Source organism: Hirundo rustica, chromosome 11 (assembly GCF_015227805.2).
Source record: "Hirundo rustica isolate bHirRus1 chromosome 11, bHirRus1.pri.v3, whole genome shotgun sequence".
Taxonomy (NCBI): domain Eukaryota; kingdom Metazoa; phylum Chordata; class Aves; order Passeriformes; family Hirundinidae; genus Hirundo; species Hirundo rustica.
Genome location: NC_053460.1, coordinates 303836 through 325477, shown reverse-complemented (window position 1 = coordinate 325477; position 21642 = coordinate 303836). Strand labels below are relative to the sequence as shown.

The 21642-nt window shown below is 51.0% G+C and overlaps 1 protein-coding gene across 1 annotated transcript in view; it reads left to right on the top strand.

Annotated features, from left to right (window-relative positions):
• ZFHX3 (zinc finger homeobox 3) overlaps positions 1-15914 on the top strand; it is a 137690-nt gene extending 121776 nt beyond the window's left edge. The window contains 4 exon segments of the mRNA XM_040075073.2: positions 3950-4052; positions 4542-6683; positions 6686-9982; positions 12637-15914. Coding sequence (XP_039931007.1) covers positions 3950-4052; positions 4542-6683; positions 6686-9982; positions 12637-14213 — 7119 coding nt within the window. The 3' untranslated portion in view covers positions 14214-15914.
• The last annotated feature ends 5728 nt before the right edge of the window (positions 15915-21642 follow it).

Sequence of the window (21642 nt, the reverse complement as noted above, 5' to 3'; positions counted from 1 at the left end):
CTCTCCTCGTTTGGGGTCCATGGACAGTTAGCACAGGCAGGTGCAGCGTGAGAGGAGCTGGTTGCTCACAGCAGCCAGGAGTAATTTTTTGGATATGTCAGCAATATGCAGGTGTTGCATTGATGGGTGTTGGGCTCTGAGCCTCCAGCCCTGCACGCAAGCAGCTCTGCAGCTGGCTGCTAAAAATCCAGTAGATCCAGTGGTGGCCGGAGCTGTGCGTGTCGCTGCCGGAGGTTGTCACCCGTGAGGAGTGGGCCCACTGGTTGCTCTGCAGAGGGGTGACAGGTTTGTCGGTGTCAGAGTGTGTGGATACTGGTGGAGCAGGGAGGCAGGAGACCTGGCCCTTCAGCCCTCAGGTGCTCTGTAACAGTCCTTACTGGGCCACTGTGTCCATAGAAGTGGCCACTGGAGTGGGGTGCACTGCCTCTCCATGGATCTCATCATCATATAGACATCTTTTTCTGCTGAAGGGGTCTGAATTTCACCCAAAAGGTGGGGTTCTTGGGGGCAGAGAGGCTTGTTCAGCTTCCCATCCTCTAAGGCCCTTCTGTGTGGAAACAGGAGGAGAACTTAGAGGGATCTTAGCCGTTGGAGCTGCAGGGATGGCGCTCAGACGGTGCACAGGGGTGCACCGGGGTCACCGAGACAGAGGTGCCATGCTGCCGTGAGCTTTGCTGGTGACCTGTGGGACAGGAGATGGTCGCTGCAGCCACACAGGGGGCAGGGCTTGGTGTTGGACAGAGAAGAACAGGTATGAACAGAGAAGGGAAGGGGGGTGACAAACCACGTTTGTTGAACTCACAGCTGGAGGGTTGTTTTCGTAATGGCTCAGGCTGACTGATGTGTTGCTGTTGTAAAACAGTTTTGGAGCCGTTGAAACAGGGAGACAGGAACTGAGGAAGGGGAGGGGTTGCCAAGCTGAGGAGGGATGCCCGGATGACACAGCAGGTATCGCCTGTGCAGGTGAGAGGGAGGCGGAGGGCATTTGACAGCCGCACGCACTAACACGGGCTGTGCTCCAGATAAACACACTCCTTTGGATCCCCGGAACAGTTACTGCCATGAAATACACCTGCAGTGCAAAATGCTGTGTGGCAGAGCACCGCTCCTGTCGCGCCTGCCTGGGAGCTGTGGTCACTGCGCCCTCCTGCCCCATCGTGCCCCCGCCCTCAGTTTATACGAAAAGCAGCCTCAGCGTGCGAAGCGAATTCTGCACGTCCAGAGAAATGAGATGTCCTCAGGTGTTTTTGCAGTGTAAAAGGACAAACCCTTCAAAAAAGGCAGCCTGGAACTGTGTGTCAGTGCAAAGTGATTTGGGTGCAGCCCATTTGCACTCATTGTGTCTTTGCCACCTGCTCGGGGCTGGTCCATGGGGATGAGAGGACCGAGGGTCCTGCCCTGGATCATGATGCAGGAAAGGGACAGGAGCAGCCTGGATGTAGCCAGAGGACTAGAGTGGGTCCAGTTGCTGACCAGTGCCTTCTTTCCAGTGGTTTGCTCCCTAAGGCCAGCCCATGGCTGCATTGCCACAGCTCCTGCATCCATACCCAGAATTTCTAGTTCCCTGCACTTTTTTTCCAAGCTTTTTTTCTGTTTGCCTTTGGGAATTTTGTGCCTGTAGCAATTTAACGTACCACAGCCTTTTTTTTTTTTCCTTATTTTTTTCCCTGTGCTGGAGGGAAGATGGAAGGAAGGGAAGGAATGGTGGCTGTGGAGATGCAGGTAGATAAAGGTAATTACTTAAACACATATAGGGCAGGACTTACAGGTTTGGAGCCCCAGATTAAGATGCAGAGGAGCATGTGAGGTTGATGATTATATTTCGGGGAGAGTTAATTGACGGAAGGTGAAGGCAGACAAAGAACCGCTGCTTACTGCCTTCTTGAATCCCAATCAGGAATTATGATTAAAGACGCGGCGAGACAACAGAGGCCTGATGAATTGGTGTCTTTTTTTTTTCTTTTTTGCCGTCATTCACACTTGATTGACTTCAACCTTTCAAGTGCAAAAGTCTCTCTTTTCCATTATTATTCATAGCCATCTGAGTTTTTCTAATTAAAGTGTATGAAAACAATTACTGATCCGTCGTACTGAGCGTGGTGGTGGGGACGGCTGCCGTACTGTAACGCCTATGAAAAGCCACAGCTCTATAATGATGTGCAGCTGAGGTGTTAGATAATTTTATTCTTTTTCTACTCTGTTGGGGTTTTTTTTAATTTCTCATGATTTATTTTTCATAATTCCCGAAGATCCTAGGAAAGCAGGCTCTTCCTGCTGCTAGAGCTGAGAGGGACGTTTTCTTCTTGCCTCCCCTTCTCAGCATCCATGCTCTTCCCCCTCCTCTGAGCCAGCTACTGGAAATTACTCTGTGACCTTTCACGTCTACCAAGCAACCACCCACAGCCATCAGACGCTTCTGTTTTGCGTAGAAGGTGGAGTGAGTCTGGTGCGCTCAGCTCCCCTCCTGGGATGTGCCAGCTGCCTTCTCCACCGCTCCATGGGGCCTGGCACTCGCTGCCATGCAATGGCTGGCCCAGGAAGGGGAGGGAGCTCTGTGTCCCTCACAGCTCAGGTCATGGCTCTGCAGCTGCTTCTGTGCCACCACTTCATCCTGAGATTTTCCATGAGGTTCAGCTTCACCTCAGGTGTGCTCCTGTATCCTGCAGTTCACTCAGAGCCTTGTGGTCCTTGGCTGTGCAGAAAGGCGGGTACATGGTGTGCAGCCGCCACGCATTCTCTCTCTCCTGAAATCTGGGGTTCAGATGCCCTCTCCATATCCAGCGGAAGGACGGAGAGGCTTGTTTTGCCTTACACCTGAATAGGAGTGTTTAGTAGTGCCTCAGCTTCCCAGCAGTGGGAGGCTGGGAGCAGGAGCAGCACAGGCATGGCCAGGAGCACCTGGTGAAGAGGGAACGCTCCCTGGCTGTCAGCAAGGTGGCATGGGCAGCTACTCAAGGCTGTAGAGGAGTCTTCACTTGCCACAGACATTGACCAGCACTGGAAGCCCGGGGCTGGAAAACACAGGGATGTTGAGAGTGGCGTGGCTCTGTCCCAGTGCTTTGAGGCAACATTCCAGCAGTGTGAGGCATTGTCTCCAGACATTCATTGTCCTGCATCTGATGCCAGCCATGTGCAGGCTGCTGGTGAGATGGTTTGTGACCAGGTACATCCAAAGAAACAGTTTTCCAGAACAGGATGAGTTCTGGCTCTTCCAAGGGCTCTTCACATTTGGCTCTTCCAAAGAGTCTCTCCAGCTGAGCCATGCAGATTCTCCAGCTCTGTAGAAGCAGTGGTGTCCCAGCACTGCGCTGGTTTTGATGGTGCAGGGTCTAGCCAAATACTTGAAGAGGAGCGAAGGGAATGCATCAGTCAGAGCAAGGAAAGGGTTACCAAAAGCTTTTTATTTCACAATTTGCTTTCTCTTTAGTCCTTTCTTATTCATCCTTTCCTTTGTCACCTCTCTCCTTATTTGTACTTTTCTTTCTCATGCCCCTCCCTTCCCTGCATCGATACACTTTGAAAACAGTGCTGCAATGCTCCCTGGTTCAAGATTACAGTGTACTTTACTAGGTATGATTTAATTAGGGGCCTTATTATGTTTTCAGCAGCTTAAGGTGGGCCTTTCAACTTATCTACCTAATTGGTTGCACAAGAAGTTTCACAGCCCATGACAAAACATTGTCAGTGATCAAAGTCTGAATTCCACATAAAGGAAAAATATTAATAATAAGATTATTCTTCAAGTGTGCACTGCTAATTATGTCCAGAATGTAACTGTAGAAACACTTTTGACTGATTTGAGCTTTGTCTAATAAATACGAAGTCTTCAGTGAGCTGTGAAAAATGACGCTTCTGACTTAAAATACTGATGTCTGGTTTTGCCACTGGAGATGTTTAAAATATTTTCCTGTCTTTTTCCTCTCCCTGTGTCCTTTCCCCCTGTCTCTAGGTGACAACCCCTGAGGTGATGATGCCCAGCAGCATGTTCCTCCCAGCAGCTGCTCCAGAGAAGGATGGGAACTCGGGTGCAGAGGAGCTGGGGAAACAGTCCGGTGAGTGCAGGTCAAAGAGATCGATTCTGGGTCCCACCGCTTCCCCAGCTCCATCTCCTGGTCAGGCACCAGTTTCATTCCTGATAATCCTCTCTTTGATAGGACCTAGACTCAAATACTGTGTTCAGTCTGATGAGCCTTCTATTTTGAAAATAGGCAGGACATCAAAACGGAACCGTGAAGACAGAGGTGGCTGAATGGCTTTTGCTTGAAAGGGAGAAATGAAGGTGATAAATGCACTAAGGGATGTGTGTGTGAATAATTACCAGATATTCAAAGTGGGCAAGGAAGTAAATTGTGTAGGTTTATGCAATGGGCCATGATGAGGTTAATGGGCTGGTATTGGAACAAATGAATGAAGACAGAGGAGAAATGTTAGAAATACTTGTTGTGTTGGAGATTAAAAACCACAGATTACTCAGGACTGAAAGGGGTGTTGATCTACCGTGGTGTGCTGGTGTAATTTTTGGGTTTGCTCTGTCTCCACAGAGATCTCTGAGGATGTGGGGAAGACCCTTTTGCCATCGGACAGTGCAGAGCACAGCGGGGACCCCAAGCCCACTCCAGCTGATCCGAGCGCTGCCCGGGAGGACTCTGGCTTCCTGTGCTGGAAGAAGGGCTGCAGCCAGGTGTTCAAGAGCTCAGCAGCCCTGCAGACACACTTCAACGATGTCCATGCCAAGCGGCCTCAGCTGCCGGTCTCCGACCGCCACGTCTACAAGTACCGCTGCAACCAGTGCAGCCTGGCCTTCAAAACCATTGAGAAGCTGCAGCTCCATTCCCAGTACCATGTCATCCGGGCAGCCACCATGTGCTGCCTCTGCCAGCGCAGCTTCCGAACCTTCCAGGCCCTGAAGAAGCACCTGGAAACCAGCCACCTGGAGCTGAGTGAGGCTGACATTCAGCAGCTGTATGGTGGTCTTTTGGTCAACGGGGACCTCCTTGCTATGGGTGACCCTTCACTTGCCGAGGACCACACAATAATAGTCGAGGAAGATAAGGAAGAGGAGAGTGATCTGGAAGAAAAGCAGAGCCCAACAGGCAGCGATTCGGGGTCAGTGCAAGAGGACTCTGGCTCAGAACCAAAAAGGGCCTTACCCTTCAGGAAGGGCCCTAACTTCACTATGGAGAAATTTCTAGATCCATCTCGCCCATACAAGTGTACAGTCTGCAAGGAGTCCTTCACGCAGAAGAACATTCTCCTGGTACATTACAATTCCGTTTCTCATCTGCATAAACTGAAACGAGCCCTCCAAGAGTCTGCTACTGGGCAACCTGAGCCTACCAGCAGCCCAGACAACAAACCTTTCAAGTGTAACACCTGCAACGTGGCCTACAGCCAGAGCTCGACTCTGGAGATCCACATGAGGTCTGTCCTGCACCAGACCAAGGCTCGTGCGGCCAAGCTGGAGGCGGCTGGCGGCAGCAGCAACGGAGCCAGCAACAGCAGCAGCAGCAGCAGCAGCCTCTCCCTGGGTTCGTCCACACCGAGCCCTGTGAGTGCCAGCAACAGCAATGCTTTTGCAACCACCAGCACGAGCACTTCAGGCACCACTCCCATTCCCAGCCTCCTCAACCAGGTCTCCAGTGATAGTGTGGGAATTCCTCCCTTGGGTAATGCTGTAAGCACTAACATCTCCTCCCCTGCGGAGCCCAAAGAGGTGAACCGCAAGAAGCTGGCAGATATGATTGCATCCAGGCAGCAGCAGCAGCAGCAGCAGCAGCAGCAGCAGCAGCAACAAGCTCAAACCTTGGCACAGGCACAGGTCCAGGCCCACCTGCAGCAAGAGCTGCAGCAGCAGGCTGCTCTCCTGCAGTCCCAGCTCTTCAACCCAGCACTTTTGCCGCACTTTCCGATGACCACTGAGACCCTTCTGCAGCTGCAGCAGCAGCAGCATCTTCTGTTCCCATTCTACATCCCCAGTGCTGAGTTCCAGCTCAATCCAGAAGTCACCTTGCCTGTCACCAGTGGTGCACTGACATTGACTGGGACGGGTCCAAGTTTGCTGGAGGACCTGAAGGCACAAGTTCAGCTCCCTCAGCAGAGCCATTCACAGCTCTTGCAGCAGCAGCAAGGTCAGCTGTCCCTGTCACAACCCCACTCCGTCCTGTTACAGCAGAGCCAGCACCCAGAGAAGAAGAATAAATCTGTCGTGAAGGAGAAAGATAAAGAAACCCCACGGGAGAGTGCAGAGAGGGGAGACAATAACGTACCACTGAAGGAGTCTCCTCCTGATAACTTAAAGCCCAAAGAGAAGAAGGACTTTGTGCCGGGCAGCAGTTCAGAGCCCTCCATACTGCCTCCACGGATTGCTTCTGACGCGAGGGGCAACGCCACCAAAGCCTTGCTGGAAAACTTTGGCTTTGAGCTCGTCATTCAGTACAACGAGAACAAGCAAAAGGGGCAGAAGAAAAGTGGGAAGACAGAGCAAGGTGAGAACTTGGAAAAGCTGGAGTGCGATACATGCGGCAAGCTCTTCTCAAACATCCTCATCCTGAAGAGCCACCAAGAGCACGTTCACCAACATTACTTTCCCTTTAAGCAGTTAGAGAGATTTGCCAAACAATACAGAGAGCACTACGACAAACTGTACCCGCTGCGGCCGCAGACCCCAGAGCCGCCCCCCCCCGCCTCCCCCCGCCGCCCCCTCCGCTCCCTCCAGCTCCTCCTCAGCCGGCTGCTGCTCCTGCCATCCCTACTTCTGCCCCACCAATCACCTCTCCCACTATCGCACCGGCCCAGCCATCCGTGCCACTCACCCAGCTCTCCATGCCGATGGAGCTCCCCATCTTCTCACCGCTCATGATGCAAACCATGCCCCTGCAGACGTTACCAGCACAGCTGCCACCTCAGCTGGGCCCTGTAGACCCCCTGCCCGCTGACTTGGCCCAGTTGTACCAGCATCAGCTCAACCCCAGCCTTCTCCAGCAGCAGCAGAACAAGAGGCCACGCACACGGATCACCGATGACCAGCTCAGAGTCCTTCGGCAGTATTTTGACATTAACAATTCCCCAAGTGAGGAACAGATCAAGGAGATGGCAGACAAATCTGGATTGCCCCAGAAGGTGATCAAGCACTGGTTCAGAAACACCCTGTTCAAGGAGCGCCAACGCAACAAGGACTCCCCGTACAACTTCAGCAACCCTCCCATTACCAGTCTGGAAGAGCTGAAGATAGACTCAAGGCCTCCTTCTCCAGAGCCTCAAAAGCAGGAGTACTGGGGAAGCAAGCGGTCCTCTCGGACGCGCTTCACCGACTACCAGCTCAGAGTCCTGCAAGACTTCTTTGATGCCAATGCTTACCCAAAGGATGATGAATTTGAGCAGCTTTCTAACTTGCTGAACCTCCCAACGCGTGTTATAGTGGTGTGGTTTCAGAATGCCCGTCAGAAAGCTAGGAAAAACTATGAGAATCAGGGAGAAGGCAAAGATGGGGAGCGACGGGAGCTCACAAATGACAGGTACATTAGAACAAGCAACTTGAACTACCAGTGCAAAAAGTGCAGTCTGGTCTTTCAGCGCATTTTTGATCTCATTAAACACCAGAAAAAGCTTTGTTACAAAGATGAGGATGAGGATGGCCAGGATGATAGCCAGAACGAAGACTCTATGGATGCAATAGAGCTCTTGACTCCAACCAGTTCCTCCTGCAGCACACCGATGCCCTCACAAGCTTACAGCACACCTACATCTTCAGCCAATGCGACCTCCTCAGCTTTTCTGCAGCTCACGGCAGAGGCAGACGATTCCTCCACCTTTAGTTCTAAAGTAGAAGCTACAGATGAGAAACCAAAGCAGTCTGAACCTCCAAGTACACAGCAAAACCAAACTCAAGAGAAGCAAGTGCAACCAAAGCAAGAGCCTCAGCAGCAACAGGACCAAGGAGAACAAAAGACAAGTTCAGCACACCAAAAGATTTCACAGTTATCCTCCCCCTCTTCGCTGCAACAGCCACCTCCTCCTCAGCCCCCTCAGTGCTCCTTGTCACAGTCAAGTCCAAGTCCATCTCAGCTCTCACACCTCTCCCTCAAACCCATTCACACGTCCACCCCTCAGCAGCTGGCAAACCTACCTCCTCAGCTAATCCCATACCAGTGTGACCAGTGCAAACTGGCATTCCCTTCCTTCGAGCATTGGCAAGAGCATCAGCAGCTCCATTTCCTGAGTGCACAGAACCAGTTTATCCACCCCCCATTCCTGGACAGAACACTGGATATGCCATTCATGCTTTTTGATCCCAGTAATCCGCTACTGGCAAGCCAGCTGCTGTCTGGAACGTTACCACAGATTCCAGCAAGCTCAGCCACCTCGCCGTCAACTCCGACATCCACCATGAACACGCTGAAGAGAAAGCTGGAGGAAAAGGCCAGTGCAAGCCCTGGAGAGAATGACAGTGGGACTGGGGGAGAAGAACCCCAAAGGGATAAGCGTCTAAGGACAACCATTACCCCTGAGCAGCTGGAAATCCTGTACCAGAAATACTTGCTCGACTCCAACCCCACACGGAAGATGCTGGATCACATTGCACATGAAGTGGGCTTGAAGAAGCGTGTGGTACAGGTTTGGTTCCAGAACACCCGTGCACGAGAGAGGAAGGGGCAGTTCAGAGCCGTGGGGCCTGCCCAAGCCCACAGACGGTGTCCCTTCTGCCGAGCTCTCTTTAAAGCAAAGACGGCTCTGGAAGCTCATATCCGATCCCGTCACTGGCACGAGGCCAAGCGAGCTGGGTACAACCTGACGCTGTCCGCTATGCTTCTAGACTGCGACGGGGGACTCCAGATGAAAGGAGACATCTTTGATGGAGCCAGCTTTTCCCACATGCCACCAACCAGCAGCGATGGACAGAGCGTTCCCCTCTCCCCAGTGAACAAGAGTATGGAACTGTCACCTAGAACCCTGCTGAGCCCATCCTCCATTAAGGTGGAAGGAGTTGAAGACTTTGAGAGTCCCTCCATGTCCTCAGTCAATCTGAACTTTGACCAGACAAAGCTGGACAACGACGACTGCTCTTCCGTCAATACCGCGATCACAGACACTACCACAGGAGACGAAGGGAACGCAGACAACGATAGCGCAACAGGGATTGCAACCGAAACCAAATCCACGTCGGGACCCAGCGAAGGCCTGACTAAAGCAGCCATGATAGCAATGTCCGAATATGAAGATCGTCTGTCTTCTGGCCTGGTCAGCCCAGCTCCCAGCTTCTACAGCAAAGAGTACGACAATGAAGGTACTGTGGACTATAGTGAAACCTCCAGCCTTGCAGACCCCTGCTCGCCCAGCCCTGGTGCGAGTGGTTCAGCCAGCAAGTCTGGCGAAAGCGGCGACCGGCCTGGGCAGAAACGCTTTCGCACTCAGATGACTAATCTCCAGCTCAAGGTCCTTAAGTCATGCTTTAATGACTACAGGACACCAACCATGCTGGAGTGTGAGGTCCTGGGCAATGACATTGGACTGCCAAAGAGAGTTGTTCAGGTCTGGTTCCAGAATGCGAGGGCGAAAGAGAAGAAGTCAAAACTCAGCATGGCCAAGCATTTTGGTATAAACCAAACAAGTTACGAGGGACCCAAAACAGAGTGCACTTTGTGTGGCATCAAGTACAGCGCTCGGCTGTCTGTACGTGACCATATCTTCTCTCAACAGCATATCTCCAAAGTTAAAGAAACCATTGGAAGTCAGTTGGATAAGGAAAAGGAGTATTTTGACCCAGCTACTGTACGTCAGTTGATGGCTCAGCAGGAGCTGGACCGAATCAAAAAAGCCAACGAGGTTCTTGGTCTGGCAGCTCAGCAGCAGGGCATGTTTGACAACACGTCCCTGCAAGCTCTGAACCTTCCTGCTGCGTACCCAGCACTACAGGGCATCCCTCCAGTCTTGCTCCCAGGCCTCAACAGCCCATCCTTACCTGGCTTCACTCCATCCAACACAGGTGGGTACGGGTGTTACCCTGCTTAGGCACACCTTCACTTGGTGCATAGCTAGCACAAGCAGTTGTTCCTCGGGACTGGCTGGTAACAGGATTCCTGGCCCATTAGTTCAGCGTGTTGACTTCACAGCAAAAAAAGCAGTAGGTATTTTATCTAATTCTTGAACTCAGGAAGTTTAATAGCAAATTCTGAACTAGAGCAACATCTAGACATGCTGCGTATCCCTGTGTAGAAATCCTGAAACTCCTTCAAGGAAGTGGAACATAGAAGGTTTATCCAGTGGAACAGAAGGACTAATGTGCTGAATACACTGTTGATTATTCCTTTCCTTTTGACATTCATTTTATGTGGTACACTCGCAAGTGTTCAAAAATCCAAACTGTTTCCAGGGAAAGGCGTGGTACGCGTGGCAGCACTGGTGACGGATGCCCAGAGCATCTTTACATGTCCCTGAGGTGACCTCTGGGACAAATCCTAATGTAGCTGAGGATCAGTTTTGAGTAATGGCTGGATATGACCTGAAAGCACCTCCTCAACAAAAAATAGTGTAGTTGTGGGACAAACCTAGTTTGTATTTTAGTAAGATTTTTTTTTTAACAATGTTACATAAAAATGAAATTTGTCTTAATCCTGTGGGTGCCCTAATCTCAGATATTGGGCTTCATCTTTTGAGAATGCTCCTCTCTTTTGTACCTCATGGATAGGTGGAAAGTCTAAGCCATGTAGCAGACACTGGCAGTGGAAGATGCAGCTCAATGACCAGCAGTGACCTAAAAAACGTGATCCAAAGGCTTTGTTTCATTATGTGTCTGATGGGCCCCTGCACATGCGAGGGTTTTCCATGTCGCCCTTCTCACCACAGATCTTGTTTCAGAGCACTCGGCCAGAAGCATCTCTTTGGCAAATCATGTCATCACCCTATCGCAGGTTTGCTTAGTGCCCCAAGTTTATAACAAAAACTAAAATTACTTCTTTGCATTTCAGTCCATATTGTTGCTTTTATTTTTCTCCAAAGCCCAGGATGTGTTCTGGGGAGATGGGACTGCATCTGATGAATCTTAAATGCTGTCAGTGACTGCCTAGACAGGACTGAACTGTTTAGAAAGTCAAACAGTCTGTTTGTGGCCTTTAGATAAAGCTCCAAAGGTCAGGCCACGGCAGCTCCGGGCCTGTCAGTGCAGATAAGGCCGTGCATCCAGGAACGCTGTGAATTACCTCCTGCTCCTTCTCTTGAACCTCTCGGGCATGTTCAGCTGGGAAACATCAATTTCAGTGGTGTCCACCTATAACGTACCCTTATCTGACATCTCTGGGGCCGCCGTGTGGAGCCTTATTCCGTACCTGTCCCGTCGTCACAAATCATTCTTGTCCCAGCGCCCCATCAGGAGCAGACACAGGTTTCAGAAGGGTTTGGGTCAGCCTTGGCTGAGCGCTCCCAGCTGCAGCCACCCTCCTTGCGGCCCTCGTGCGGCTCCTGGGCAGTACAAGCTGAGACAAAAGTCACCAAGCATCCCCAGCTGGTCCCAGGCTCCGCCACTGCTCCTGCCCAGGCTGTTCCTGCCGCAGTGCTGGCACTCAGGTTTGTCACACACTGGTCGGGTTTTGCTCCTGGGTTTTACACCGCATTCCTGCTCAGGAGCTGGGGGATGTAAGGGGCTGTGCCAGCAGGACATTGGAGCTTTATTTTGGGGTTTTTTCCCCCAGATGGCATCACAGGAGTTTCCAAGCAAAACATTCCTCTTCAGGAGTGTATTTGCCAGCTGCAGCAGCTCTGACTAATGGAGGTGACTCCAGGAGCCACACTCACACCCCCAGCCACTGTGAGAGCAGAAATTGGCACCAGGGACAGTGTTGTCATTCCTGCACTCGGGAAGAGGGACAAAGCTTCACATTCTACCATTAACTTATCTCCTTAATGAGGAAGCATCATTACACTTTTAATTCCACCCAAAACACAATACTTATGCCCAGGGGAGATGTCTGAACACCACATAAACTCTGGAATTGCTAAGAAGCTGAGCATCCAGAGCCCCTAACATTAGAGGGAAGGAAGGAAGGGGTTGCTTCAAAGGTTTGTGGATTCATGAACATCAGCCTAATAAGGGCAAAATAAATTAGGTTTAGCCTGTTCAGTCTCCAGTTGCCATTGGCTTCCCAATCTGTGAAGATTTCTACAAGATGAGCAGGGCTGAGCGTTCTCACCCTTTGGCCTAGCACCATCCTGCTACTGGAGTCCTTTGGCCCAGGGACCCATTAGAGCAGATGCTGACATGAGTGTTAATCATTTGGGAATTTCAGAGGAGTCAGGAAAACATCAGCTGTGTTGGGCTTCCTCTGGGTGCTGGTGGGTGCCCCCATCACCCACCACACGGTCGGTGGCACTGGGCCAGGGCAGCTGCAGGCACTGGGGGCTGCGGGGGCACGTCCGCACCTTGCGGGGCCTGTGGAGTGGGACAGGAGCCGTTCTCCAGAGGGAGCGGCAGCAGGGATGGGCACTCTGGCCTGTGCTGCAGCAACGCATCAGCTCAGGCCAGTTGCTGCCCTCATACAGAGGAGATGGAGGCTCCGGATTGTGAGATGGACGGGGGTCACCCTCCTCATGCTTTCTTGCCTGCCCAGCACAAAGTGACTTTTCACCTCTCTCTCCCTCTTGCAGCTTTAACTTCTCCCAAACCCAATCTGATGGGCCTGCCCAGCACAAGCGTCCCTTCACCCGGCCTCCCCACCTCTGGATTACCAAATAAACAGCCCCCGGCCGCACTGAGCTCACCCACCCCAGCACAAGCCACGGCGGCCGTGGCCCCGCAGCAGCCGCCAGCCACCACCCCGCAGCCGCAGCAGCCACCCCCTGCACAGCGCAAGGAGAAGGAGAACGAGAAGGCAAAAGAGAAGGAGAAGGCACCCAAGGGGAAGGGGGACACCCTGCCAGGGCCCAAGAAGGAAAAGGGGGAGGCACCGGCAGGCACCCTCGCGGCCCCGCTGCCCACCATGGAGTATGCAGTGGAGCCTGCGCAGCTCCAGGCGCTGCAGGCCGCCCTGAATTCGGACCCCACCACCTTGCTGACCAGCCAGTTCCTTCCTTACTTCGTCCCTGGCTTTTCCCCCTACTACGCCCCACAGATCCCTGGCGCCCTGCAGAGCGGGTACCTGCAGCCCATGTATGGCATGGAGGGGCTGTTCCCCTACAGCCCTGCACTGTCACAGGCGCTGCTGGGGCTGTCTCCTGGCTCACTGCTGCAGCAGTACCAGCAATACCAGCAGAGTCTGCAGGAGGCATTGCAGCAGCAGCAGCGACAGCAGCAGCAGCAGCAGCAACAGCAGCAGCAGCAGCAGCAGCAGAAACCGCAGCAGCCCAAAGGAAGCCAAACCCCCGTCCCCACGGGGGCTGCCACCCCGGACAAAGACCCTGCCAAAGAACCCCCCAAGCAAGAAGAGCAGAAGAACGCACCCCGCGAGGTGTCCCCCCTCCTGCCCAAACCCCAAGAAGAGCCCGAAGCGGAAGGCAAGGGCGCAGACTCGCTCTGCGACCCTTTCATTGTCCCAAAGGTGCAGTACAAGCTGGTGTGCCGCAAGTGCCAGGCGTGCTTCGGCGACCAGGAGGCGGCCAGCGACCACCTGAAGTCCCTCTGCTTCTTCGGCCAGTCCGTGGCGAACCTGCATGAGATGGTGCTTCACGTGCCCACCGGCAGCGGCCAGGGCAGCGGCTCGTACCAGTGCGTGGCGTGCGAGAGCACGGTGTGTGGGGACGAAGCCCTCAGTCAGCATCTCGAGTCAGCCCCGCACAAACATCGAACAATCACAAGAGCAGCAAGAAACGCCAAAGAGCACCCCAGTCTATTACCTCACTCTGCCTGCCCCCCCGACCCCAGCACCGCATCTACCTCGCAGTCGGCCGCTCACTCAAACGACAGCCCCCCGCCCCCCCGGCCCCCCCCGGCTTCCCCCCACGCCTCCAGAAAGCCCTGGCCCCCGGCAGCCCCGAGAGCCCCCCCTGGGCAGCCGCCGCCGCCGCCTTTCCCTCCTCTCTCCTCATCTTCAACGGTTACCTCAAGTTCATGCAGCACCTCAGGGGTTCAGCCCTCGATGCCAACAGACGACTATTCGGAGGAGTCTGACACGGATCTTAGCCAAAAGTCAGATGGACCGGCGAGCCCGGCGGAGGGGCCCCAGGACCCCGGCTGCCCTAAGGACAGTGGTCTAGCTAGCATAGGAATGGACACCTTCAGATTGTAAGCTTTGAAGATGAACAATGAAAATGAATTTAAATAATAAAAAAAAAGTTAATAACAAACCAATTTCAAAAATAGACTAACTGCAATTCCAAAGCTTCTAACCAAAAAAAAACGGAAAAAAAGAAAAAAAAAAAAAGAAAAAAAGAAAAAGCGTGGGTTGTTTTCCCATATAACGATGCCGGTGGGTTTTACATTTCTTTTTTCCTTTCCTTTTAATAAAATAAAACTTAAAAAAAAGAAAAGAAAAAAAAATCTGTTACATTTGTCCTCTGGAAGGTACTGTTGGACTGGGAGACGAAGGCCGTGCTGCCTCCTCGCGCCTCGGAGCTCGCACCCCTGTACATTGCCCCGTCTGATCCCCCGTTGATAGCACAGCAGAGCCCGGCAGCGCTGTATGGGAAAGCAGCCCACCTGGAGACAGTTTTAAATTTCTTGCTATCTTAGCATTCAGATACCAATGGCTTGCTAAAAGAAAAAAGAAATGTAATGTCTTTTTATTCTCAGGTCAATCGCTCACACTTTGTTCTGTTTTCAGAATCATTGTTTTATATATATATATATATATACATATATATATAATTTCTTTCGTTTGTTTTGGGGGTTTTGTTTTGGTTTGGTTTTGTTCCAGAAAAGGATTTTTTGTTGTTGTTGTTTTTTGGTTTTTTGGGTTGGTTTTTTTTTTGTTGTTGTTTTGTTTTGGTTTTTTTTTTTTTTAATTTAAAATGGGCAGAAAGTATTCAAGATAAAAACAATGTGAACTGCTTTAGCTTTTCGGGGATTTTAAGGGTAGCTTTTCTGCTGAAGCCAATTCCAAGGGGAAAAGTTAAGCACTCCCACTTTTCAGAAAAAAAAAAAAAACCCACACAAAGAGTGTTGAGGACTTGGAGCTTAAAAAAAAAAGTTTTAAAACAACTGACTTTCTGTATTTATGATAGATATGACCATTTTTGGTGTTGAGTAGATTGTTGCATTGGAAATGAACTGAAGCAGTATGGTAGATTTAAAAGAAAAAACCCTTTTGTGTACATTTAGCTTTTGTATGGTCCAGCTGACGGCTTCTCATTTGATGTTGTCTTGTTCATTCCTAGACAGATAGATTGCGATCCATCGACTCGCCTGAGCTTTTCTCCCCTTTGTACCTTTATCCCCGTCCCCATCCTGTAATCTTCCACTTATGGTCGCTACCTTCATTTCTTAGAGGGTGGTTGCATAATTATTTTATAAAAACTAAAGAAAGAAGTTCAAAGGGTTTTGGGGGTCAGTAGGATCCCTTGCAGAATATTTTTTGTTGGGGGTTTGAAACTTTTTAAGGCATATACATGCGATTTACCTATGTCTGTTACCCTTGTGCACTTATTTTATTCTTGTTTTCCATTTCTCTTTTTTTTCTTCTCTTTTTCTTCCCCTCTTCCTTTACCCATTTTGTAAATGCTTCAAAGACTCTGTTCCTGACCTCCGAGCATCGGTTCTGTTTGTGTAATTAGGCTGCACTCTGTTCCTTCTTTTGGGGAAAAAAAAAAAAAAAAAAAAAAAGGTTTTGTTACATTTTTTTTCTCTAAAGAAAATTCATGCTTTAAATAAAATCCAAAGACATACCCTTCACCACTGGTGCAGAATGAGCAAAAAGGATTCTTTTTACTTGAGAATTTGTTTCTGATTTAAACAAACAAGTCTAAGTTTAAATAAAGAATAAAAAAACGTACCCAGGTTGTTATCTGTGCTTCTTCTGCAAGCAGAGAGACAACTCTTAGCGAGCACCCAGTGCACCCCAGGCAGGTTTCTCTTTCCAAGATCTCTCCGTGGCAGCACCGGGTGCCAGGCTCAGGGAGGCCCGGAGCCCCCCGGCCCCCCCAGCCCTCATGCACCTCAACTGGCCCAGACTTTGAAAGGAAAACTTGATGCTGCTAAAATGTAGATTTTGGAGACGTAGATACTTTGCTGTTCCCTTCCATAACCAAATGCCAACAGAAACAACCTCTTTCAACCACGTTTCCTCTGCCCAAAAGCACGAGAGCCTTCTGCCCACCGTCCTCCTCCTCCTCCTGCTTCAAAAGGGAACGTCGAAGACTGTGAACGCAGGTTCCTCCCGCCGCCTCCGGCTGCTCCTCCCCGGGCCGAAGCCACTCGCCGCCTCCGCGAGAGACCGGAGCATCTGAGAGACGAGCGCGGGTTCGGTTTCTAGCGGGACACTTATATTTTTATGGAGTTTTGGTTTTAGTTTGATGAAAGACTAGATCCTGAACTGTTGTACATATTTCTGACTAGGCTAATGCACAGTGCAAATTCCTTTTTTAATTGTTTTTTAAGTAGTTGATACTAAAGCGCGAACCACCGGATGTTCCTCCTGGGACCCAGCTGTAGCATAAGGTGTCAAAAACAGAACCACATACCCATGGAGCGTTTGCTGTTTTAACAAACTGTTTTCTTTAACAGACGTTCTTGTATTTCTCCCTGTGTTTGAGATGAACATTTTTTAAATTCTAAAGTTGTACAGGTTTTTTTTTCCATTATTTTATCTTGTTTGTAATTCTATGAAATATATATATATATATATTTTTTGCCATTTAACTGTTGTATGTTACTCTGTCTGTATCATATAGAAATTTGTTTTGTTTTGTTTTGTTTTGGATTCTCTCTGTGATGCCAGTTCCCAGTTTAACACAAGCTTTATCTGTCCAATTTCGTAAGGTCTCTTTTGGAAATCCTTTTCTTATGTCTTGTTTTGTTGGGTTTTTTTTGGTTTTTTTTTTTAATTATATTGCTTGGTCATAGTGCAATTTCTCTCTGTTCCTTCCCCCTCCTCCTTCCTACCCACTAAAAGGTTTTATAAATTCATTTCCTTGTATTTTTTCTAAATGTTTCTAGAGACTATTTCAGTGCGAGGTTGCCTCCTCCTCCCGTTGCAGTCCGGCTGCCAGGGGCCGGGTGCGGGGCCCGCAGCGCCAGCCTTCCCAGCAAGTGGCAGAGCAGGGCCAGGCTGGGCACGAGGAAAACACTTCAAACTCAGCATTAAGCGGGTTTCTGTTTTATTTTTAATAAAAAGCTTTTTAAAGTGGTGAAGATGGCCAAAGTTTCCTACAATTGAGAATAAAGAGAAGCGTCAGGGGTGTGCGGGGCCACCTGGGGCTGGCAGGGGACAAGGTGGGTGGACACAGCCAGCACGCTCACCAAAATATATTTTGCTTTAAAAAAAAATAAAAAAAAATAAATAAAAGCTTTTAAATAGAAGCAGAAGTTGGGTCGGTTGGTCGGTCGGTCCGTCGGTCCGTCGCTTGGTTGTTGGTTGGTCGGTTGGTTGGCGCTGATACTGCCCACTGTGAAACAAAACTTTGACTATTTTTTTGTTTTTATTTGGGGGGGGGCGAGTTTGGGTAGAACAGAAAGCATAAATGAGGTGAAGAGGGTTATGAACAGCCTTTGCAATGTACAAAAACTAGAGCAAGTGAAACCAAAAATGATGTTCTTGGTGTTTTTCTATACTGTAGTCTTGTTAGCTTTTTTGTTACTGTAACAATGCTGATCTCGAACTGTACCAAAACACATGAGACTGACAGAAACAAACCACGTGGAACTTTCAAAACTTTAAAAAACTTGTCACAAAAGACTTTGTTGTCATAGTTGAGTTGACTGTAGATGGTAATTGAATATACTCCTTTGGAACTATTTCATCACGTATGTTTCCTGCTCATTGTGATACATTAAAAAAAAAAAATGAGCAAAAGCTCTAGTCTCGATGTCCCGCGTGTGCGGTGCTGGGTCCGTGTCGGGTGGGTGCGTGCCTCGTGGCACGGCGTGGCGTGGCTCAGCAGGGCACACGCGCGTCCCGTCCGTCCCACCGCGGCCACGGCGCCGCGCCGGGGCCGTGAACTCCCGTTCCAGTGCAGGCAGTGAGCCGAGCGGCGCCGTCCGTACTGCAGCTTCGGGATGCTTCGTGTGTGAAAAGGACATTATTAAGTGCGTTTAATTTTATGAAATGACTGCAGAAGGATTCTGGGCATGGTTCTGTAGTGAATGGTTCAAGGGAAGGTGCAATGCCTTGATGGTCCATCCTGAAACTTGTGAACTAAAGAAATCACATCTGTTTCTGCTGATAAATTGAAAGAAGATGCAAGTAAGTAGGTAAGTGGCCACTCGTTGCGCTCCCTCTGCAGCAGGGAGGGAACCCAGAGGAACTGCTGAGAGTTCACTACACAATTCTCTTGCCAAAAAATTGCTCCTTGCAGAGAAAAGGCTTGAAATTTACTAACGGGGACCACATCCAAAAGGAGTCACAGGGGCCACAGCTCATCTCTAATTTATAACTACAGTGATAAATAATTTACACGAACCACGGCAGGTGGGGCAGTGTCCTTGGTGCAGTTGCCAGGACAGCAAGGGGCTTCCTCTCCCTCCACGGGAGAAGGACCGAGCTCCGTGGTCTCCGGCGGAGCAGAGGGCGCAGGGAGGAAATCCGGCAGCTCCCAGGGGTGTGGAGCATTCTGCAGGCTGACCTGGGTTCCACATGCCCTGAATTACAAACTGAGGTGTGTCAGAATCACCAAGGTCCCCATGGTTCGGGATGCTGAGGTGTATCTGCCCCAGCCCCTGCGGCAGGAGCAGCCTTGGGAAGGTGACGCCCTGCCCCACGGGCGCCCAGCGTGGCCAGGCCAAGTGCACCTGGACACGCTGCGCCTCAGGACTCTTCTGGAACTTGCTTCTGGCCAGGCTGCCCGGTCCTGCCCCTGCTTTGGGTGCTGTTCTTCTGGCATGAGCCTAAACAGACAGGGATCTGGATTGTTTCTCAGCTGGCTTTATTTATTTATCTCAGGGGTTTTATTAATAGGAAAACTCCGTCCTGCCTTTTTAACGGGCAGACAGGACTGAGGCAGTGACAGGGTGGCCAGTGTGACCCTCCTGCCGCTGCTGTTTGCACTGTGCTGCATTAACATCTCTCCTGTTCCTAGACCAGCCGTTTTGTAAGTTTATTATATAATGTTGCTATTTATTCTTGGGTTGAATTCCACTGTAAAACAGCCACGCTTGAGGAAGTGCCTCGTTACGTTCAGGAAGGTGTAAATGGCCTCGAGTAGCTGCACAAGCTGCAAGTTAAAAACCTCTGCGCAGCATCCTGCACAGAGCAGCCCATCCAAGGGAATTGTGCAAACCTCTGACAGGAATAAAAAGGTTTTTCCATGCTGTGATTCTGGGAAGAGAAGGCTGGGAGTGGTTTTTAATGACCTTTCATTGCCTTCACCTCAAAGAGGTTCAGCTCTCACTAGTGCACTCTTACAGGCAAAAAAAAAAATCATATTTATACAACCATAGCAGGACCTGAAGGATTTGGAGCTACATTTCCAGCTGGAGGGACCCGGCAGACCCCCGGGAACTCGTGCCCGGCACAGTGCGGCTGCTGCAGGGACACCGCTCCTGTCACCAGGCCCCGCTGGCCCAGGCAGGGTCCCGTGCTCACACCTTGTCTGAATGACACTGGAAGGCTGCTCAGACATCCCGAGCACAGACGGGTGTGCTGGGAACTGCCAGCAGTGGTGAAGGGTTAACTCCACGAGCACTTAAACTCCAGTGTGGAGCCGGTTCTCTGTTCCAAGCTCGTTAACAAGGTACACCTGATGATCTAAAGCACTAGAGAGTCATTTTAATTAACGCTCTGCCAGAGGGGATGTGGTGAAGACACTGATTTCACTCCAATGACTTTCTATTTTGGTGTTTTGTGGAATCAGTGCGTTAGTCCCTGGGCTGATGTGAGCTAATCCAGCCTCTGCTGCACGGGCACAGCCGCTGCTCAGCTCCCCAGGGCAGGTGGGTACTGAGCTGCTGGCACCTTCCACGAGTCGAGGTCACCACCGCTTGGCTGGCTGCGGTGGCGTGTCCCCAGCAGGACCCAGCTGTTAGCCCAACCCACCAGCGGGGCACAGCTGGCAGCGGAGCGGCGGCATCACGGAAAGGAGAGAGCGCTGTGCAGTCACGGGGCCCCTTCCACACAGGGCAGGGGACACCCGGCCGTGCCCACCGGCCCATCCCAAGGGACGGCGCCTGCCTGAGCTGGGAACGAGCCGCAGCCAAAGGCTCTCCAGGTCTCCCACAGCCTCTGCGGTGATAGAGGAGAGACTTCACAGTGCCCCAGAGAACAGACAGCGGTACCTATAAATGGTATTGTGCTCTTGGTTAGATGGGAGCATGATGTTACTTAATTAATGTTTTAATACCCTAGGCATCTTCTGTGCCGTATAATTCATATCGATTCAGCTGTGAGCATGTTCTGTTAAAAAGACTCTCTTTCCTAAGCAAACTTTCAATTATATTGAATTGTCACAGCAAAAAAGGGTATTTTCTCAGCATGGGGGAGGGAGTTCTCAGCCAAACCGCTGCTGGCTGGGCTGGGTACACACCTGCACACACAGAGGCAGGCACATGCAAACAAACACACACACATGCACACACGTGCATGCGCAGAGTGCCCACGCCCTCCTGTCCCAGTACTTCCAGCCTCCCCGTGCCACTGGCCAGTGGGGTCGGCCCCTACCACAGCCAAGGCACAGAGCTGGACACACTGGGAGGGCAAGGAAAGTCAGTGCCAAATCAGAATTGTCAGGAAATTATCATGTGCGCAGAGAGAAGGCAAAGCCTCTTTTCCCCCCCACAGTCAGGTTGATGTGTGTGGGAAATGTTGAGTGTTTTGGCAGAGCAGTGCCAGTTCCTTTTTAAGCAGAAATTCAGTGTTCGTTGTGTGACATCGTGTCCATCCTGCTCCAGCAGCACCATGATCAGTGCGCACAGTCGGGGAGAGGGACAGGGGACACGACCAGCCCTGCCGTGTGTCCCTCGGCCCTGCCACATCCCAGTGAGCTGCAAGGGGTTCCCCTGTCTGCCCATGGTCAGGGAGTGCCCGGGGGACAAACACAGGACTGGGACCATGGATTGTCTTGCTCCGTTCTTGCCGGGCTTTGTGGAGGCTGGGGCTTGGCTCTGGGCAGGCAAGCAGCTTCGGGGAGGACACCTGCAAAGGTCTTCTGTGCCAGGGCAGGTTCACTGTAGCACAGAAATATCCCTGGCACACACCAGCAGGTTCCCTGTATCACTTCAGGACCTTCCTGCTGGAACAGCACAAGGCAAAGCAGCCCCCTGGGCTCTGCTCACAGGAAGCTGATCCCAGGAACTCCCCATCCCACAGAGAGGTGCAGGCAAGATGGAAACCTGTGTCCACACTCTTCTGCTGGCTTGCTCCAAAGCCCAGGTTCTGGCTCTGTCCCTGACAATCATCCTCTCATGCCGTAGGGCTGTGAGGAGGGTGTGCAGTGAGTGGAGAGAAAACAACTCCGGCACTTCTCTGCAGCGATCCTCCAGGATGGGCTCAGCACCCAGCCAGGGACCTGTGCCCATCGGCCCTGGAGGAGCACTGCAGAGAGGTGCTGGCAAAATCTTTAAGGATTCAT